This window comes from Impatiens glandulifera, chromosome 8 (genome assembly GCF_907164915.1).
Source record: "Impatiens glandulifera chromosome 8, dImpGla2.1, whole genome shotgun sequence".
Taxonomy (NCBI): Eukaryota; Viridiplantae; Streptophyta; class Magnoliopsida; order Ericales; family Balsaminaceae; genus Impatiens; species Impatiens glandulifera.
Genome location: NC_061869.1, coordinates 4,758,204 through 4,778,505, shown reverse-complemented (window position 1 = coordinate 4,778,505; position 20,302 = coordinate 4,758,204). Strand labels below are relative to the sequence as shown.

At 30.7% G+C, this 20,302-nt stretch overlaps 3 protein-coding genes across 3 annotated transcripts; all 3 read right to left on the bottom strand.

Annotated features, from left to right (window-relative positions):
* Nucleotides 1-137: 137 nt before the first annotated feature.
* On the bottom strand, nt 138-1,502 carry LOC124912741 (peroxidase 64). Its single transcript, XM_047453390.1, has 4 exons — nt 1,281-1,502; nt 1,023-1,211; nt 782-944; nt 138-689 (listed from the first exon to the last, which is right to left on the bottom strand). The coding sequence occupies exons 1-4, from the start codon at nt 1,500-1,502 to the stop codon at nt 289-291; spliced, it is 975 nt and encodes a 324-aa protein (XP_047309346.1). The 3' UTR covers nt 138-288.
* A 4,739-nt stretch (nt 1,503-6,241) lies between these two features.
* LOC124912453 (L-ascorbate oxidase homolog) lies at nt 6,242-10,527 on the bottom strand. Its single transcript, XM_047453077.1, has 6 exons — nt 10,262-10,527; nt 9,954-10,063; nt 8,088-8,358; nt 7,679-7,781; nt 6,895-7,606; nt 6,242-6,739 (listed from the first exon to the last, which is right to left on the bottom strand). The coding sequence occupies exons 1-6, from the start codon at nt 10,409-10,411 to the stop codon at nt 6,448-6,450; spliced, it is 1,638 nt and encodes a 545-aa protein (XP_047309033.1). The 5' UTR covers nt 10,412-10,527; the 3' UTR covers nt 6,242-6,447.
* A 1,478-nt stretch (nt 10,528-12,005) lies between these two features.
* On the bottom strand, nt 12,006-15,061 carry LOC124912319 (serine/threonine-protein kinase BSK1-like). Its single transcript, XM_047452916.1, has 9 exons — nt 14,497-15,061; nt 14,297-14,432; nt 14,094-14,227; nt 13,902-14,007; nt 13,498-13,583; nt 13,233-13,421; nt 12,891-13,058; nt 12,684-12,797; nt 12,006-12,529 (listed from the first exon to the last, which is right to left on the bottom strand). Exons 1-9 carry the CDS (start codon nt 14,791-14,793, stop codon nt 12,278-12,280), a joined length of 1,482 nt encoding a protein of 493 aa, XP_047308872.1. The 5' UTR covers nt 14,794-15,061; the 3' UTR covers nt 12,006-12,277.
* Between the last annotated feature and the right edge of the window lie 5,241 nt (nt 15,062-20,302).

Here is a 20,302-nt window from a genome sequence, read left to right as displayed (position 1 = left end):
TTGTTCATAAGTGAAATTGCAAAAATCGAGGTGATTATCAATATTTAGTAACAATGCTTAGAGAACAAATACAAGGTAAATATTTCAATTTAACAACAATTAAATTAAGTACAATTTTTTTTAAGGGTTAATAGAACCAACCCACAAACTTTCCCCAAAATCTAATAATAATAAAAAATCCAAGAAGGTACTCAAATGATCAAACCACAATTAAACACACAATTGCTCACTAATCCCAACAACAATAATAACAAAAAAACATCAACTAACAATGCAAATAACCATATACTAATTAACCACTCTACAATCAAGCCTCACTTCTTGTCCCCCACCACTAATACTACTCATCTTGATCATCGATTCAACGAAAGCCTTCTCAAACTCCCCTTGAGACGACGCAAATTTCGCGACAAGACCCTTAGTCCGAGTGTTTGTAAGCAACGCTCGGTCCGATGTGAAGATGCTTTTCCCTTGGACAAGTGCCTTGTAGTAAGCATTGTCGAATGCGGTCGATGTGGGGTCCAGCGTCGAACCGGCATTCTTAACCTTATTGTGAGCCGGACACACACTAGTCAAACTAGCAGCAAATGTAGGCTCCATCGATGGGTCAACCCCATTTGGATGTCTATTGAAGTTATGAATCCTGTTTTGGAATGATGAACAATGGGCAAACCCTAGTGTATGCCCTCCTATACAATATATATACATTATAAGATTTAAGAAATGAAATGAAATGAAATAAAAAATAAATATATAAAAATTGATTCTTTATATAACTTACCTGATAAAGCCACAAGATCATCCATGGAAAGTCCTCTTTGGGAAAAGCTTTGTTGCAATTGGGAAATATTGGCAGTTGGAGCTGGCAGTTGCCTTGTATCAACTGCTTTTGATATTCTTCCATCTTTCCTTCCTTTTGGAACATTCCAATTTGGACCCCCAGACTAATTTAAGTACAATTAATTTAATTATTCCAAAATTTTGTATTTATAATTATAATTAAAATTAAATTGAAAACATACTAGATGAACAGCATCCCTAGCTGCTAAAGCAAGAACATCGGCACACGACACGACTCCGGGACATATAGCTTCAATTGCCTTCTTAGCCAAGTCAATGACATAAAACGCATGCAACGATATGTTTGCTGGTCCATCCTTCTCGGCTTGGTTCTTGCTAGTTGAATTCAGCAATACCGAACCATCACAACCCTAATAATTCAAATATGGTCAAAAATGGAAACTATTACATTAGAGGAAACTAAATGTATCGATACAAACCCTAATAAAGCAATCGTGGAAGTGCATGCGAAGTAATGCTGCGGGGACAGTGTTATCGTTCGCCATTGCTTTCTTGACAACGTTTGAGATGACAAAATCGACTGTAGGACATGTATGGTCGTAATAATTTACACTCAGAGCGAGACACATAGGAGGAGAAGAGATTTGTAGTGTCCATAGAATGAATGATAGAACTAGTACGAGATTGTTTCTTGACGACATGATGATGAGAAATTTATCGAAGAAATTGAAGCTAAGTTTTCTTTGTGAGTGGTAGTAGGGGAAGAATTGTGGTATTTTTGTAGTATGGAGAAAGTGAAAGTAGTTAGAATATTATTGAGATCAAAGTTGGTAAAATAGGAATTTAAGGTATGCATAGTTGTTAGCATATTTGGTGATCTAAAAATTAAACCACCCCAATATTGCCAATCAACATTCTTTGAATTAGTGATTCAATTAACTCATCAAACAATTATAAATGGTGTAGAGTGGACCTGTTTGTTAATTCACACAAGTACCTACTCTATCGCGTTTTTCTCTTTCGATTAAAAGAACATGTAATTAATTAACATATGTTCAATAAGGTCATATCATTCAACAAAATAAAATGCGAAGAGTAGAACAATAAATTGTAATTGGTCACGATAAACTATGAAATTGATCGACATTCACACTCACATGTGACTCCAAGAGATAAAACCAAACATACCCTTAAGAGATAAGTGTAGTAGTTGTAGAACATGCAATTAGTACAAGGCTATAAGCCATGGGAGTTGAGATATTGGGCCCATTTTAAATATATAACCAAATTTCAATAAATTTATTAAGTTATGATTTAGAATTTTAAATCAACATTTCAATTATGTTATTATAATTATAATTCATCAACTGTTTCTTCCCTGATTGGTCAGATAGATCAGAATTTCAACCATAATATATGTATGTGGTTTTAGATAGACTTTGACTTTCAGTTTTTAAAAACTAAGTACTTCCTTTATACATTTTCTTAAAACAAGGAAAAAACATTATGTATAGAGAGACAGCAAACCATGTATGGTGGCAACCTTAAATCGAGAGAGCTTTCGAATTATCAAACCATAAATGAAATCGGACATATTCGATTATTTATACAGAGGGATGGAAAAAATTGCACAATTATACGATATTCGTGAATGTTACTTTGAATGGGTGGACTGTTAGTCCACACATTATTCACAATTTCAGAAAATCAATTTATCAGTGGTTTTACTTAACCTTTATATTTTCAATTTTGAAGCATTGATTTATCTTAATAATACACAATCAAGATTTACAGTCATTCTCAACCCAATCATGCATGTCAGTTTCAATTTATTGTTGTTTAGAATCATTGAATTAATAAAAACAGTTTCTAAATCATTTGTTAAATATAATATATAACAGCAATCCCTTTGTTGAGTCAAAACAATATCTGATTAAATCATGTAGTCATTCAAGAAGAAAAAAAAACACATTATAGAATCCAGAAACTTCCAAGTTTCTGAAATTTCAGATTTCAATCACTAGACATTTTTATTTTTGACAAATTTCTGTTTGAATATTTTGAAAAGTATTTGAGAGAGAATTAATAATTTATTTTGTTTTGTTTTGCATTACATTCTTTAATATATATGTTATAAAATAACTGAAAATATTGATAATCAAGTTTAATTCGAGCTCTTTGGAAAAGTGTTTTTGAAGATGTCAAATATATGTTTTTAGATAGACAAAACACAAGTTGAATTTCTTTGTTTTGTATCATTTGTCGGATAAAATGATGTTAAGTGTTATATGTCGAGTTCAGTGGTGATGAACTGGATTATTAGTCATAGCAATTTTAGATTTATTGTCGCAGTACATCAATATTCCTTCAATTTGATGATAACTGAGGTCAGCTAAAAGTTTTTGAAATCATATTGTTTATGAGATGGCTAGTGATGCTGTGACATACTCTGTTTTGGTAGATGATTGTGCAACAATTTGTTGTTTTTTGGACAACCATGAGAACATCATTGAACCAAAAGAAAAACAGTATCCTTATGTGTTTTAATGTCGTCTAAGGATCCACCAAGATCATTATGACAATAACTGACGAGGCTAAGTGTGTGATTATTCTGAAAGCTCAAACTAATGTTGGTTGTTCTTTGAACATAGTGTAAGACACGTTTAGGTGCACTAAGGTGGAAATGGCTCAGACTCTACATTTATCTTGAGAGTGAGTTTTACAGCATAAATGCGATCAAGTCTGATTGATGTAGGGCATAGTAAATTACCGATGATACTACAATAATGAGTAGCATCTACTGTTTCTCTTCAATCTCTCCTTTTTAATTTCTCCTCTATAATGTGTGGTGTTGAGACAAATTGCATTCCAACATGTTGAATTTTTCAAAAATAAATTCATCATACATCTCTTCGTAGATAAATACTGTATATCTTTTTGGTAGATCTTTATGCTCAAGAAATGTCGAAGTAGACTCATATCACTAATTTCATAATTTTGAGTAATGTCATCTTTGACTCTTCTATCATCTTTTTATTGTTTCTAGTAAAAATCAGATCATCAACATACAGAGTGACTATAAAGAGTGACTGTAAAAACATTGATACTTCGTCTTTTGACATACAATGTTGTTTCACTCTTACTCTTCTCAAATCATGTTCAATTGAAGTAGTTGTCGATCTCGCAATAATAAACGCAAGGAGCTTGTTTTAGTTCGTATATCATTTTTTTGGAACTTGTAGACCTTATCTTTTTTTCCTTTGAGAAAGAAGTCTTGAGGTTGATCTACATACACTTTTTTTTCAGTTCGTCAATGAGAAATGCTGACTTGACATCGAGTTGATAAACTTCCATAATTTATTTGCGGCGAATTCAATTATAGTTTGGATTGTGTCTAGTCGAGCTACTAGGACAAATGTCTCCTTTGTAGTCAATTCTTAACTATTGAGAAAAGTCTTTCCCAACGAGTCTTGCTTTATTCCTTTGAATTGATCCATCTAGGTTATGATTGACTTTGTAAATTAATTTGACACATGACTATTTTGTCGGTTGGCTTGTCAACGAGCTTCATGTCTGATTATTCGTGATTACATTGATTTCCTCCTCCATTTGCTTTTTTTCACAATTTTTCTTTGATTATTTCGTCAAAATTCTCAAGTGAACAATAGTTGCATTTATCATATATATTGTCTATAGATATATACCTCTTAGGAGTTAAATTCAGGGATTTAAAGTTTGATACCACTTTTAGATCTGCATAATTGATGATAAGAGATAACCTTCTATTAACCATTTTGATCTTGGTGAACATTTTTGATTTATCTTTTCTATGAGAAAAAAAAATACACTCATTGTTATCAAAACATAGTTTATATCCATTTTTCACCAATTGTCTGAAGGCTGAGAAAATTTTGGCTCAAACTCAACATATATAACACATTGTTAATATAGATTGGTCATTCCTTCGTTTGGATGTCGGTCATTCCAAGTCCTTTTAGTTTTATTTGCTCTCCATTTCCGAATTAAACATGGGGAATTGACGCTTTTGTCGAGCTCGAAATAAATTTATGAGGTCGTCGTCATGTGGTTGCTACATTCGTAGTCTAGTAACCATTTTCATTTATCAATATCACTAGTTATGTGACATATATACAATGTTCTGTGTGTCTCCCAGGCGGTTTGTTTTGCCTCAGTCTAACTTTTTTAACTTGTTTGATGAGTGTTTCTAGTTCGACAATTTTTGGTGAGGTGACCAAATTGATGATATTGTTGCATCTAGATTGACATTTGAACCAATAGTCCTTCTTAGAGTGGTTTGGCTAATCGTAATTACTGCAATTTGATGTATTGTCTTTTCCAGTTAGGTTCACTTCGTTCTTTTGAATAATGAATATTTTCCACATTTTGACTAGTTATAACTCGGGTTATCATCTCGTTTGTTGTTGTTTGTATTGAGTTTTGACTGAAATGCACTCTTTATTATTTTTTCGGAGTGTCTAGACAATCATTTCTCAAAAGATTTTAATGACGACATCATTTCTTGGACTGTGAGTGTTGACTGATCATTTATTTCTTCAATGACGACTACGATGTGATCGTATTTCTCATTAAGGCGTATAGAATCTTTCGTATCATTCTCGTATCTGTGACATCTTCACCATGAGATTTAATCTGATTAACCAAATCAAAGATTTTGGTCAAGAACTCCATGAGTGTCTCTATCTCCTTCATTTTAATATTTCGAATTTTTTGAGTAGTGATTGAAACTTAATTGCTTTGACTATCACATCTCTTTGAAATTCAAAGTGCAAAATTTGTCATGCCTCCTCTTTGACTGAATCGACACGCATGATTCTTAGAAAATTTGTTTTAGTGATTGTTTTTTTTTTGTAAGATTGAAATAGCGTTTGCATCGGCTTGTCGGGACTGTTTAGTTTTTCAGGTCAGTTTTATTAAGGTCGGTTTCTTTATCTTCCATTGGTTAAGAGATAAGATAGTTTTCATCTTTTAAGTATCATAAATCATAGTTTTGTCATTAAACTTTTGAACCAAATCATTCTCAAAAATCTGGAATTCTGAAGTTTCAAATTTGTTACTTTAATTCCATTTCAAATCATTTGCTTAAACTTAAAAAAACTTATATTAATCTGCTTACTCTCTTATCAACCAAATAACTGCTAAGGTTTATTTTCTTTTATTTAGCATCATATCTGATTGGGAACTGATCAGATTACCTTAGACAAATTTAAAATGGTGTAGTTAGAACCTGATTGGGAAATCCACACAATAACTAGTATTTTCTTTTACAAAATGCATAGTTTCAAATAACCCCCTAGTGCGTATACCTCCTTCAGTTTACTTTTTTAATATTAGGACTTATGTATACATTTTTGAACTATAGAAACAGAAACGATTATGAATTTTGTTAGATGCAAATCCAAATATAATAAAAACTGATTTAATATTCCTCAAAAGAATAGCAATAATTCATAAACCGAAACGTTCTCACAATGAATTAATACTATTTCATAAGCATAAATAAAGGGAAAAGAATAAGACCTCGAGCTAAGGTCTTTACCTTAAATAATACAAATTAAATACTTAAAGAGGCAAGATATAATTATGCAAATGTTTTCACCAAATGTTTTAAAGTGGTCTTGTCTGCCTCCCACTAGCCCTTCCACAAAGAAGCGCATTCTTTGGAATCGGATACTCGTCCCTTAGGGAAGTCGATGTAGTGTAAACACGCAGATAAAATTGTTGTCCGAGGTATTGTCTTCCCCAAAACTCGGATCTCACGTTCCACATTCCAACATTGTCAAGTGCCACGTAAATGGCCGTCCATGATTTAGGATATACCTGAACCGTACATCGGGCAATTGCATCATGAAGATTGTAATTGTCTCGACTAGCCGATGACCACGTCCCTCCATCCATCCTGCATGTCCAAGTTAAAAAATGAAAGAAAAAAATTACTTAGAAGACTATTGCATGATTTAAATTATTTAATTGCTAATGATATACTTATTTGAAAATAACATTTTCTAGTGAAAACATCAAATGTGTCAAGGCCTTGGGATGAATTTTCCTTACCCTACTACGAAGAAAGAGTAACCGGAAAGATGCCAACTTTGCACAATATCCTCGGAGTTTTCGAATACAATTTCCACAAACGCTCTATAATCAACGCCCATAACCGACGTGTCAAGATAAATCCCTCCACCAGTTGGGTTATACGATATGCTTCCAACTCGAAAAACCCCACTAATCTTAAAAAAATCAGCCACTTTCATAGGCGTATCGGGTGCAACATAAGACACACTATTAACCGCATATCTCTGTTTCCCATTAACTTGACCAGCCGAGCTTGCCAACCTTATAGTCTTGGTAGTATTAATCATTCCATAATGGTACGACCCTTGTGGATTAGGCCTAGGCCCACTGGCAGTAAGATTGGTTCTAATCGTACGTGCTTGGTTAAGTGACCAATCAATTTCAATAGTCGGCCCTCCGGGTAACGGGCCCGAAGCGAGGCCCCCCGAATTACTATAACGTAGGAATGAGGTGGTTTTGAGGACCTGGGAAGTAAATCTAGAGGAGACTACAATGTAATAGTCTTTTGGAGGTTGATCAGCAGTTACTAGAACTGAATAGGATTGTCCGACATGAACATCTAGCGACGAATAAGTGGTTTGGAGAGTGTGGGTTCCTTCCACTTCGACTAGTTTCATCTTGTGGCCTTGAATTCGGATGTTTAGTGAATTTTGTAGTCCAACGTTTGAGATTCTCAGCCTGTATGTTTTTCCTAAATAAAAAACAAGACTTGGTTTAGTAAACTTTGAGTTCTTTTCTTGAAAAGAATGGAAAAAGAATTAACCTTGTTGAACATTGAAGGATGTAGCATTTGGTCCACGCCCATTGATAAGGATGGCATCAGGAAAGGGTAATTTTCTTCCTCCATCTAGAATACTTCTCAATTTCTATACACAAATCATATATAAATAATTTTTTAATCAAAACTCATATAAGGATAGCATAAAAGTTGAAGTTTCAATCCACTAGGGTGGCACGGTGGAAATGATCGACTTAATAGACCAATAGATTACGAGTTTTAAAACTTTCAACGATAAAGCCCGACAGAACATAAAGTTTGACAATGACAGAGACTGGTTATTATAGTTTGGCCCCCAAGTGAGCTGTCGGCAACCAAACATTATTCCCACTAATAAATTCAATTATTGTTGGTCCATTTGAAAACCTTTTTATTTGTTTGTGCAATTACTTACTGTGTGATTAGCTTGATACCAATCTCCGATAAGGACAGTATAATCCCCGGCAGGGTCGGGAAAAGGGACCGGAATAAGAGGGCGACTGAGGATTCTGATGGCTCCGAAGCCTCCGGCAGCTTTGTGAAACGACAAAGAAGGGAAATAATAGAAGCTTCCAATCTGATCCTTAACTTGTAGAATGTATGTGAAGTTTTTTCCAGGTGGTATAGGACATGTTGTACCATAAACACCATCTTCATATGAATTTTTTCTGTTTTGTATACCGTTCCTGTAGTTTAAATCAAACCAAATATTAGAATTAAGGTTGATTTAAATAAATAATAGTAACACAATTCTCTTTTCTTTATTTATACAATCAAGAAATATTTCCACACTTTTGGGCTTTAGTGCTTTTAGGTGATTATTCCATATTTAGTGACCAATCAACCACTATTTCTAAATCTGCGGCCCATATTTTCACATCATACTTCTTTTATTAATATTATTTTTGTTTCTTTGTTAGAATTAGTTAAAGCTTATTCAATAATAGAAAATATATTTTTTTTGTGATTGACCGACAATTAAGGGTGTAAGTTATAATTAGTCATTTTTTTTTGTTGAACCAATAGTTGATTGGGGTTATTAGGACATGACAATAATTTTATACCCTTCTAAACACTAATAGAAACATATATTGGCATGTTTGGAAAGCTGAATTTTAACTATTACATTTATTAATATATATATATATATATATATATATATATATATATATATATATATATATATATATATATAATTAAGTTATATTTCACACCATTATTTCATCAAATTAATATTAGAAAGAAATTTTTGAATTTTTATTTTAAAATAATTTTGGTTGAAACACAAACAAAGCTGGTAAATATGTAACATTATTAATATATATATTTATTTAAGAGTTTTATGATGATTTTTTCATAATAATATAAAGTTTTATAAATTAAACTATACATATTATATAAAAAAAATTATTTTTTTTGTTCTTTTTAAATACAATATAAACATATTTTTACTCATTGTCAACCTAATTCATAAATTCTCTTGTTTCAAGCTCAACAATAACAAATTAAAGTATAAAATAAATTTCAAACAAAATAGTAATTAAATTGATAAGAAATGTATATATAATGTAAGTTTTAATTGACCACTATATAACTGATCTATATTTGTTAAATAAATTAGTATTATACGTGATTTAAATTTCTATTGAATTCATACTAATGATATAAATGATCTAACTTTAAAGTTACATAATTTAATTTTCACCATAAACTTTTTATCTTCTTTTTTGGATAATTATTTATTTCAAAAATAAGACAACCCAACCAGTTATATCAATATAATCTTTGTTTTTAAGTCAAAATTGAACTTAAATTATAACTTAAAAAGGAATGAATTCTATAAATAATTAAAAATAAAACAAAAACGTAAAGTGACATTAGAATACAAATATCTTAAAGTAGCAATCTTTCAAAAAAAAAAAAAAGTAAGAGGAATACAGCTATTGAACCATTGTCACCTCTATTTGTTATTTTATTTTTTTTTAGTAAATATTATTATTTAGATAAAAAAAAAATGTAAAGAGTTATTCGTTTTTCATAAAGATCTATAAACTCGATAACCGGTGTTGTTTTTCGTAATCATGCTTAAAGATTCTTATCATTTTTAATAAATTTGAAAAAAACGTCTCCATCAATTGAATCTCAATTATTAGTGAAGACGGTTACTATGAAGAACAATTTGGAGTATGATGAGAAATGAATGAGTAATTGACAGAGATCTGCCATGGACGGTAGTGTGTGATAAAGAGAAAGGAAGCTAGCTAGGTTAGAAAATAATTACCAGGAAATGAGGAAAGGTTCGTCCAAACTATTGAAAACGTTGATTATCAGATTATCATTCGTCACTGATTCAATGTCCGGCCCTGGAAATTGGCCATTGATCAGAATTCCCTGCACAAATTGAACCGAAATCACTCATACATATAGAAGATCGATCATTATCATCTCAGAACAACGCAGATCAGATCAGAGCAGTTTAAATCAAACAAAATATGATAATCGTATCGATCGATCATCATAATCTCAGATCAGAGCAGTTAAAATGAAACAAAATATGATAATCGAATCGATTGAGATGAATTTGAGAACCTGTTGACGAACACCGAGTGGATAAATGTCTCCATAAGTAACATTCCAGTTGAAGAATCTGTACGGACTATCTGCTTTAACAAGTAGCGTGAAATCGCCGGCGCCGACGACGGCGAGAATGATGAAGAAAGCTACTGAATTTAGCGGCATGTTTTCCGTCCCGGAAATGTAACTAACAATAAACAATATATAGATAGATATAGAGAGAGAGAAGAAAGATATTGTAATGAAAATCTATTTACATTACAACAATATTTATTTAATCTTCATTCTATTCTATGATATATATATATATAGAATGAAAATTAAATAAAGTGGAATAAATAGTGCATGTGACTCACCGCCATTTTTAAGTTGAAATTCAATGCTCCGATTTTATTTATTTATTTTCTATTCTATTTCTACACACTTCTACTAGAAAAGTCTTATCATATCAATTTCATTTTGATTTTTGAAATATAATTCACTATATTGGTTTAAATGACAATTTTTTTAATTAAGAGAATCAAGTGGTGGTAGATTATATTTATATTAGAAATTAAAAAATATATATATGTGAAATATCTTGATGGTACATTTTTATGAGATGTAAAATTGTTTATGATATTAAATAATTAGTAAAGTATATACAAATTATGAATCATAATAATGACTTTGAACACTATTTTGAGACCATGTGAGTTGTCACTTGTTTAGGCGGCAAACTTATATTTAATTTTGACTCTATTTGAATAAAGATGGATTAGTGTAATATTTTTTTCATGTTTAATTTTGAGTTTGTATTTACTTAATAATTGATGGAATATTTAGAAAATATTTTTTAAAATGAAATAGAAGGTATTTTAGTATATGAATTAAGTGATTAATTGATTTGTACAAAATAATGTTTATGATTGGATTTAAAAAAAATACCATTATTATATTTTTATGATATTTTTTTTTTTTGTATTGTTCATCAATTTAACAAATAATATGATACTGATCTCTATTTATAAAAAAAAAAAATCACTATACAAATTAAATTAATAAAATTTTAAATAATTTTATATACTAAATTGAAATGATACACGTTATAATTTAAATTTGATTATTGTAATGTATATTTTTTTTAAAAGTGATTAATTAAAATAAGTATACACCATAACAAAATTTGAAAATTAAATTCCATAAACAAAAATATTAACGAGCACAATAATGCTCAAGAATGATGAACTTTCCAACAAACTTCACATTTTCCAATTAGGGATGACAAATTGACAATGGGGCAGTTCGAGAAATCGCATTACTATTCCTGGCCTAGTTAGGGTCCAGGTTTCTTTGCGCTGCACCGAAACCGAAAAATAATTTAAATTTAAATTATAAATAATAGAATAATTCATATAATTATAATTATAAATTATCAAAATTGAAAAAAATAATAAAAATAAGTCATGATTGTATTAAATAAGTATGTATATTAATTATTTTAAATAACTATCATTAAAAAAATAATTACATATGTACGGTTAAGTTTGGGAATCGATGTGTCCCGAACCTCGATCAACAGATTTCGAATTTTCTCCGATCTGCCCCAAACTCGTCAAAGCAGGGAAAAATCACACCAACCGATTTGATTACTGCAGAAAGATTTTAAATTGTACTAGTTATCTCAAAATCAAACAAAAAAATAAAAAATAATAATAATAATAATAAAACAAAAGAAAATAGTCATATATAACCTATTCAAAACAAAACAAAAATATAATAGAGAAAACTACTCAATCTAAAATAAAAGATAAACCTTTTAACAAAACAAAATCACTTGATTATTTTTCCAATCCCTTGCAATAAAAATTCCAGTTTTCAAATAAACTCCTTTTTAAGCCCCAAGTTTCATATACAAATGTACAAATCATAAAGTTAAACTAACCAAACCATTCATCGAAACCAAAGAATCATACAACAATTTTGCTTCAACTATATTGGCTATATATAAATTATATGATCTTAGTTTTCCTTATTGTGACTTTCAATCTTTTACTTACGACCCCCCTTCAGTTTCTTCTCCTCTAGAACAGCAGCATCATTCAACATGTCAGCTGCATCTTTATGCATATCAAGTTTCGCCAAAGCCACAGATTGCATATAAAACGCTGTTGACCAATCTGGATACACACATTGTGCTTGCATTGCATCTCGTAATGCCTCATCTGGTTGATCGCATAAAAGATAGCAAAGACTCCTCCTTCCATATACAGTTGGTGAAACCATAGTACCCACTTCAATAAACTGCATGAATCAAAAAGCCCAATCCCCAATTCATATTTGGTTTTGTTTTCATATTCAAAATGAAGTTGCGAAAATCTAACCCAAACCAATAAAAGGACCCGAGTACATAAGTAGTAATTAAATCTTGATTTCATATTCATAATTGTATTAATACCTGAGAATAACAATCGATCGCAGTCTTAAAGTCCTTGTCGCGAAATGCCAAGTCACCACGTTTCCTTGCCTCCAGAATATCCTTCATTTGTTGTGTCCACTCTTGAAATGATAGCTGAATACATAACCAACCAGATAAGTTACTTCAGTAAATTAGTAAAATACAAGAAAATTTGTATACTTATATTTCCAATGAAAGAACAGTTACTTCATTAGTTCCTTCATCATCTTTATAATGAGTCATCACAAGAATTTGATGAATGGCTGTAAGGTCCATTCTCGAACAAGCATCGCCCATCGGAGAAAGGGGGTGTTGTTTAGGAGTTGGAGGCGGTTCTTCGTACACGGGAATACCCAGCATCACATTAGATGGAACCTGCACAAGCCATCATGAATTTTATGGAGTTGTTAAAGAAGAATTTTCTCTTTTTTTTTTGAAAATCAGGGTTCATTCGAATCCCTAAAAGAAGCTAGCACGACCCCATAGTCATGGTATAGTGAGAATTTAAATTTTCTACTACGATTATTATAGAAAAGTGAAACCACTCACTTCAGATTTATTCTGCAATGGGGCAAGTGTATTAATAATATCTGTGCTGCTTGGCCTATCTGTAGGATCAGATTGTAAGCATCTTGATGCTAGATCAAAAACTATAGTAGCCTCATCTGTTGAAAAGTTTCCCTCCAAGTGTGAGTCCATCAATAAGACAATGTTCTTACCACGTATCATATCGAGAGCCTGTGCAAGGGAAAAATTACAAGATCGAATACAAGAATCTAAACGAAAGTTACAGAAATCTTAACAGAACTCTCACATGACTGGGTGGAATGTGCCTCCCACTAAGAAGATCCAAAAGGACTGTCCCAAAGCTGAACATAATGCTTTCTGGAGTGACCCTACCTACAAAACAAACATAGGTATTGAATTGAATTGAATTGAATTGAATTGAATAAGAGCGCATTCCATTATACCTACAAAAACACATGTAAACAATCCTTTCTTTGAAATATGAAAACTACATTCTTGTTTTACATTTAAATCCAAAATCATTCTGAAGATGTTCAAATCTAGTTATATCCGATTCAAATGCATAAACCAAAGTACATAAGAAGAGAACCAGAACCAGAACCAAGAACAAAATTGTTTTGGAATAAGTGCGAAAAAATCTATGTTTCAGCTATGATTAAAAGACATGATTTGAAAAGGAATCGGGTCTACCATTTTTCAAATACTCAGGTGGAATATATGCCAAATTCGTGCTATAACTTTTCCCATCCATGCTGTTCTTCATTAATCCAAAACATGAAAGCCGAGGATCACCATTCTGTCAAGGAAATAAACTCAGTTACGATGAATTAAAACCAACAATACAAGTCCTCCCTCACAAAACCGAACCTAAAATATATATACCTCATCGAGAAGAACCCTGTAAGCATTCAAGTCATGGTAAAGAGGACGATTTTCATTTCTACAATAATCTAATGCTTCAGCAATGTAAAGAGCAACTCTCAAACGCATAGCCCATTCAAGTGTTTGGTTCTCCCCTGCAACAATGTATAATTTGACTACAATTTTCATGTGACAGACAATGAAATTGAAACCTCGAAACATACAATGGAATAAATGTTTAGCCAAAGTGTCATTCGGCATGTACTCAGCAACAAGTAGTCTCTCATCAGCATCACAGCAATATCCAATCAAATTAGCCAGCCTCCGATGCCTCAGCTTTCCAACGCCCCAAGCTTCATCCTGAACACACAACAGGAAAATGTAAATCAATTTTCAAAACAAGAGCAGGATCAAAATTGAGTACCGCAAACTGCTTCGGATCAGGCCAGGCAACTTTAGTGAATTTCTTAACAGCGATACACCTCCGATTCTGTAGACGGCCTTTGTAGACAACATTCAGAGCTTTCTCTCCGCTCTCGGATACGATGAAATCGGAGCTGAAGTTGTTGGTGGCGGATTTAAGATCAGCTAGAGAGAACTCGGAAAAGACTGGAGCTCCGCATGTGTCATCGACGGCGGATGGATTAACGTTTGAAGGTTTGGAATGATTATCCTTGTCTGATGAGGAATTTGTAATAAGCGATGATTGACAACAACCCATGTTAACTCGATTGAAACCCTCCTCCCAAATCAACTTGTTCTAGCTAATGAAGAACCATAACAACAAAAAGCAGATTCTTTTTTTTGCTTTTTGAGATGAGATGATCTGTTAGCGTGTAAAGAACGGGATGTAAGACGGTTTCAGATGGAGAAGAGGGTTGTGTAATTGAAGGAAGAAGATGATGATTTCATAGATACATATATTTCTCTCCGTCGTCACTACACTGCCGCGCGCCAGCTATTCATCCATGGTTGGCTTTCACTCTTCAATTGGAGAAACACTAGAAATTGAAAAGACTCTTACTTTATGTTTTTAACTTCTCTTTTCAAAAGAGATTCCTTCTCATAAACAAAAAGTAAATAAATTATTTCATATTTTTTTATTAATTCATAAATTTGTTTTAAATATAACTTGTAAAAACATGTTAAGGTTCTCTTTCACATAAACAAATATTTTGAATTAATTTTAAGAGATTAAAATTATAATTTAGAATTTTATTTAAAATCATCATGGGTAGGGTAAGAATAGTGATAAAAATGAGATCGGGACAGAAAATGCATATACCATCCCGGCTCATTCTATTTCGGAGATTTTATTTTACTACCATCTCCGCCTTGTTTGATTTCGATGAACTACTGCGAGTACCGTTATACCATATTCTTTTAAATAAATTATATAAATGAATATTTGAATATTATATATTGTAATATATTAAAATTTTATATTATTATAAAAAAAATATAAATTTAAAATTCTTATAAAATACAAATAATGAATAAATATATTAATAATGTTATATATTTAATTATGTTTAGCAGTACTTTTCGTGGTGAGATTAGGGAGGAGTCGTGCCGAAACATAAATATCATCACTGATCAAACGAAACAAAACTATCACTAACGGATAATTTATATAAGAAACTTCGATAAATGAATTATGTTATTTTATACATTAAATAAAAAATATGTTAATTATTAAAAAACATGACAAATATTTATGATCACCCCAAGTCATTATCATTAATGTAATCAACTCATATGATACCCAAAAAAATATATAAATAAATTAACATGTTATAAAAAAATCAAAATGTTTTAAATCACAAACATAATTGATAATTTATTATTTTATTAAACTAATAATCCATTAAGAAAAATTGATAAGAATTATTCTTATGATATTAAAAGTTACAACATTTAAAAAAAAAACTTTTATCAAATTAATATTTATAAATTGTAGATTAAATTAAAGTATGATTATATTTTAAGAAGTACTCTAGTTTAAATAATGACAAAATATTTAAGTTTCAAAAAAATTGGAATCATATGCTAACATTGTCATTTCATTTAACTATATTTGTTATCAATAAGTTCGAGATTCGTTCACGCAACATAATAGAATTATGTAAGGAAAAGGTGACATAGTATAATGATCTAAATAGGTTCTTATGTTCAATTCTTTTATTTTTTCTTTTGTGGGCCATAACCTCTTTTGAATTTCTAGTTTATTTAAACAAACATTGCTTGTTAAGAAAATAATATGTCGACCAACATACTCACTTTAATTCTTTGTAAGTTTTGTTATTTTTGACTAAAATGCCACTCTTATTCTATTATTTATAATTTAGTTTTGTTATCTTTGACTAAAATGTCATTCCTATTATTTTTAAATGATTTTCAATTCAAATATGTTAATGATTTTTTTTATAATGTTTGTTCGGCTACTTTTTCGGAATGCGACTAATTCTTACGGGTTAAACACGTAACCCGTAAACATATTTATTGATCAAGTGATCTAAATTTATTGTCTAACGAGTTCGAATCCAATATTGTAAGGAGACTAAAGATATCAAACTCTTATTGCTAGACCGGGGATATGCTAATTAATTAGGATTAAGTAAAATTGGATATATTGACAATTATGTTGATTTGTTGACATTTTTATGCAATATTTTTTTTGTTCATGATAATGTTATCTATATATATATAATGATGCTTAATTTTTAAAATGTTCGGATTGCCGGGTCGAGAGTTGTGGTTAATTTGGATATATGTGAGAGTAAATGGATACTTGGGTCGGATCGTGGGTTGACCCGCCCATAAACTTAAAACGGTTAAAAATAAAATTAAAAATACTATAGGTATAGTTCGAACTTGCAACCTGTTAGATAAAATTAGACCGGTTCAAATATACCTAACTTAAATAAACTTTCCACGCAGGAACAAGGAACCGGACCGGATAAACAAAAGGACCGGCTAAGAAAACTAGCCGGTCAAGCTACTAAACCGACCAAGAGTACTCGGAACGTGACCGCACAAAGAAAGGATCGGCCAAAGCTTAAAACCGGAATCATCAAACAGCCGATCAGCCACAAGGCAAAGGAATAACCGGAAGAAGTCCGGTTATATCACCCATACCGGAAGCGATCAGGTTAAGTCAAGTGCCCGACCAGTACAAGAAGATAATTCGGGTACCTGTTGAGAATGATACCAAAGGAACAGACTGAACACTTCCATATCCATACAAGTCTGAGGAAAGACTGTAGGCTGCAGAAGACAGCCCTGCCGGATCTTTCCACTTCGGGATAAGTCAGAAAGGAGATCTTCCAAGTACAGACAACTGTTCAACAGACAGTGCCCACATCAAGTAAAAGACAAACCCGACAGGTTTGTCTTACACACCGGAAGAACAGACTGCCAAGTCTGAGGTTGACCATCAGGTCTGAGGAAACGACCGCAGGTCTGAATCTCTGAAACACTGAATCACTGCACCTCTGCTCAGCCAATCAGATTCAAGGCAGTGAAATATGACCGTTGGCATATTTCACCTATAAAAGGGGCAGTTGAAGAAGAGTAAATGTGGGACAAGTGAGAAACTCTAAGAGCATTTATTCTACAAGTGATAATACTGTGTTACTCTAAGAAAGCCTAAGTGTTAAGCGTTAAAGTGTGTTTTACAATTTCGGTGCAAATTGTAAGAGTGTTATCGAGCAGGAAATAAGTCTCGATCGGATTGTAATTGTATTCCTTAGTGAATATCCTTCTCGCGGTTTCGAGAGGAAGGGGTGACGTAGGAGCTTTATCTCCGAACATCCATAAAATCTGTCTTGTTATTTACTGTCTGCCGGTTTCATTATCTAACCGATCCGTACTGCTATAACCGACCTAATCCTATCCAAGCCAAATTTCCAGATTACCGAAGCCGACCCGTCAAATTTCAAACCTCCATTATACAATACCGATTCTGCCTATCATACAAGCGTGTCGCTTCAACCTGAAAGCAAACCTCTTCTGCGCTTGAACCTAGTTCAAGGGTTTGTGACAGGTTGTGTAGTATTGAAACCCCGGTGTTAATCTCTAACCGGATTAACCACCACCCTTCGAGTGAGAACCGCTAACCGGTCCAACCCCCGGTCCTCCAGCGGCTACCTAGATCCTAACACAACCTAACAAAACAAGTACAACCGTTTAACCAACTAGGCTAATAACACTTTATATTTTAAATTCAACCCAAAATTTGATAAACGCGTGACATTTTTTAACAATATAAGTTCAACTTTTTAACTAACTAATCTAAATATATATAATGATGCTTAATTTTTAAAGTGTCCGGATTGCCGGGTCGAGATCTGTGGTTAATTTGAATATATATGAGAGTAAATAAATACTTGGGTCGGATTATGGGTTGACCCGCCCATAAAAATTTTACCGTAATATTTTTTTTACGATTTTTTATATTATTACTCGTGCAAATGTACGGGATACATGCTAGTTGTTATAATTTGACTTCAAGATAAAAAATAAATAAATATTTAAATAGGTTTATCTATAAAAAAAAAAATTATATATTAAAATTTAAGGAAGTTAAACAAGTTGTTTACTCCAATTTAATAATCAACCTAATCCAACTTCCATTCCAGAATTTTATTTTATTTTATTTTTAGTGATAGAGGTTATCAAAATTTAATATTGAATATTGAGAGAAACTAATTTGATGAGATAGTTTTGCTCAAAATCCTAATAAAACAATATTTTTTATTTTTTTAAAATGATAAAACAATCTTCCTTTCTTTAGTTCATACTGGTTATAGAAAGATATAAACTATGATGAAACATTAAGTAAAAAAAATATAATTGTTACAAAAAAAAGCATGGTGATTTATCATCAATTAATCAAACTGATTAATACACCTAATCAAACTGATTAATACACCTAATTAAACTAAGTTAAATTAATTGGTGTTCAAAATTTGCAGAAGTTTTTATTATTGTATTTTGCATTGTAGTTTAGAATATTTTACTGGGCTTTGTGACAATTATTTTTTTTTTTTTTTGACAAATTTAAATTCGATGTCGGTATATTTTATAAAAAATATTATACAGCTAAAATTTATAAGGTGGATTAGATATCATATTTGATCCTTTGATAATTTTTTTAATATCAACTCTATATATCCAATCATTCACATTTAATATTATTGTAAACCAATTTAAAAATAATTAATTATGTTTATCAAAATATTAAGGTTATAAACAAAGATATAATGAAGTCAATAATATATAGGTTTTAATAATAATCAATATTTATTTAAATTATTTAGGGTAAAGTTGAGTATGAGACAATAAAGATTTCTTCAACTCAGAGCTGGCTAGTTTGACTTGGGATTTTTATATTGTTTTTTTATTTTATTTGGTTTTTCTACAATGCTAAAATTTTAATTATCAATTTATTTATTTAATCAACTAATATATTAATATATTTTTTATCAATAATAAGTAAATGGATATAAACATTATTAATAATCAGTACTTAGTTAAAATAATAAATGAATAATTATTTAAGATCAAGTTGAATATGGAACAATAAAAACTTCTTAAACTTATTAACATTGAAGAGGGATTATAACATAAATTTTGTTTGGTTGATTTATATGAGATAATATTTTAAAATATATATTAGTTATATTTTATTAACAAGTTTAATAATATTTATTTTTAATTAAATTCAACTTAACATTTAAATAGAAAACAATTAACACTTTTGTTATTGAATTTATTTAATAATTGTTATAGTATTACAATTTAGATCCTAATTTATATTATTAATCTTTAAATTGCATTTTATTTTATAGTATTTTTTTTATTAAACATAATTATAATTTTTTGAATTATTATCTAATAATAAAATTGTTATGAATTTTTTTTAATTCAACCATAATCAAACATTATTTAAGGACAATTTGATGTAGTGCTTATTGAAATTTTTTCTAGTTTTTCTTAAAAAATTATGTTTGTTTAATTTTATTTTTTTTTAAAAATTTTTTTTAGGTTAGAACTTAAAAGTCAAAAATATCTTTTATTTTAAAAATAATTTATTTTTTATAATTAAATAAATAATAATTTTGGTATTTAAATATATAAAAACAGTAATTAGATGATTGAAATGATGGAAATTATTATATTTTGAGAAAAAATTCTAAAAAAATCTCAATAATCACTGCATTAAAATA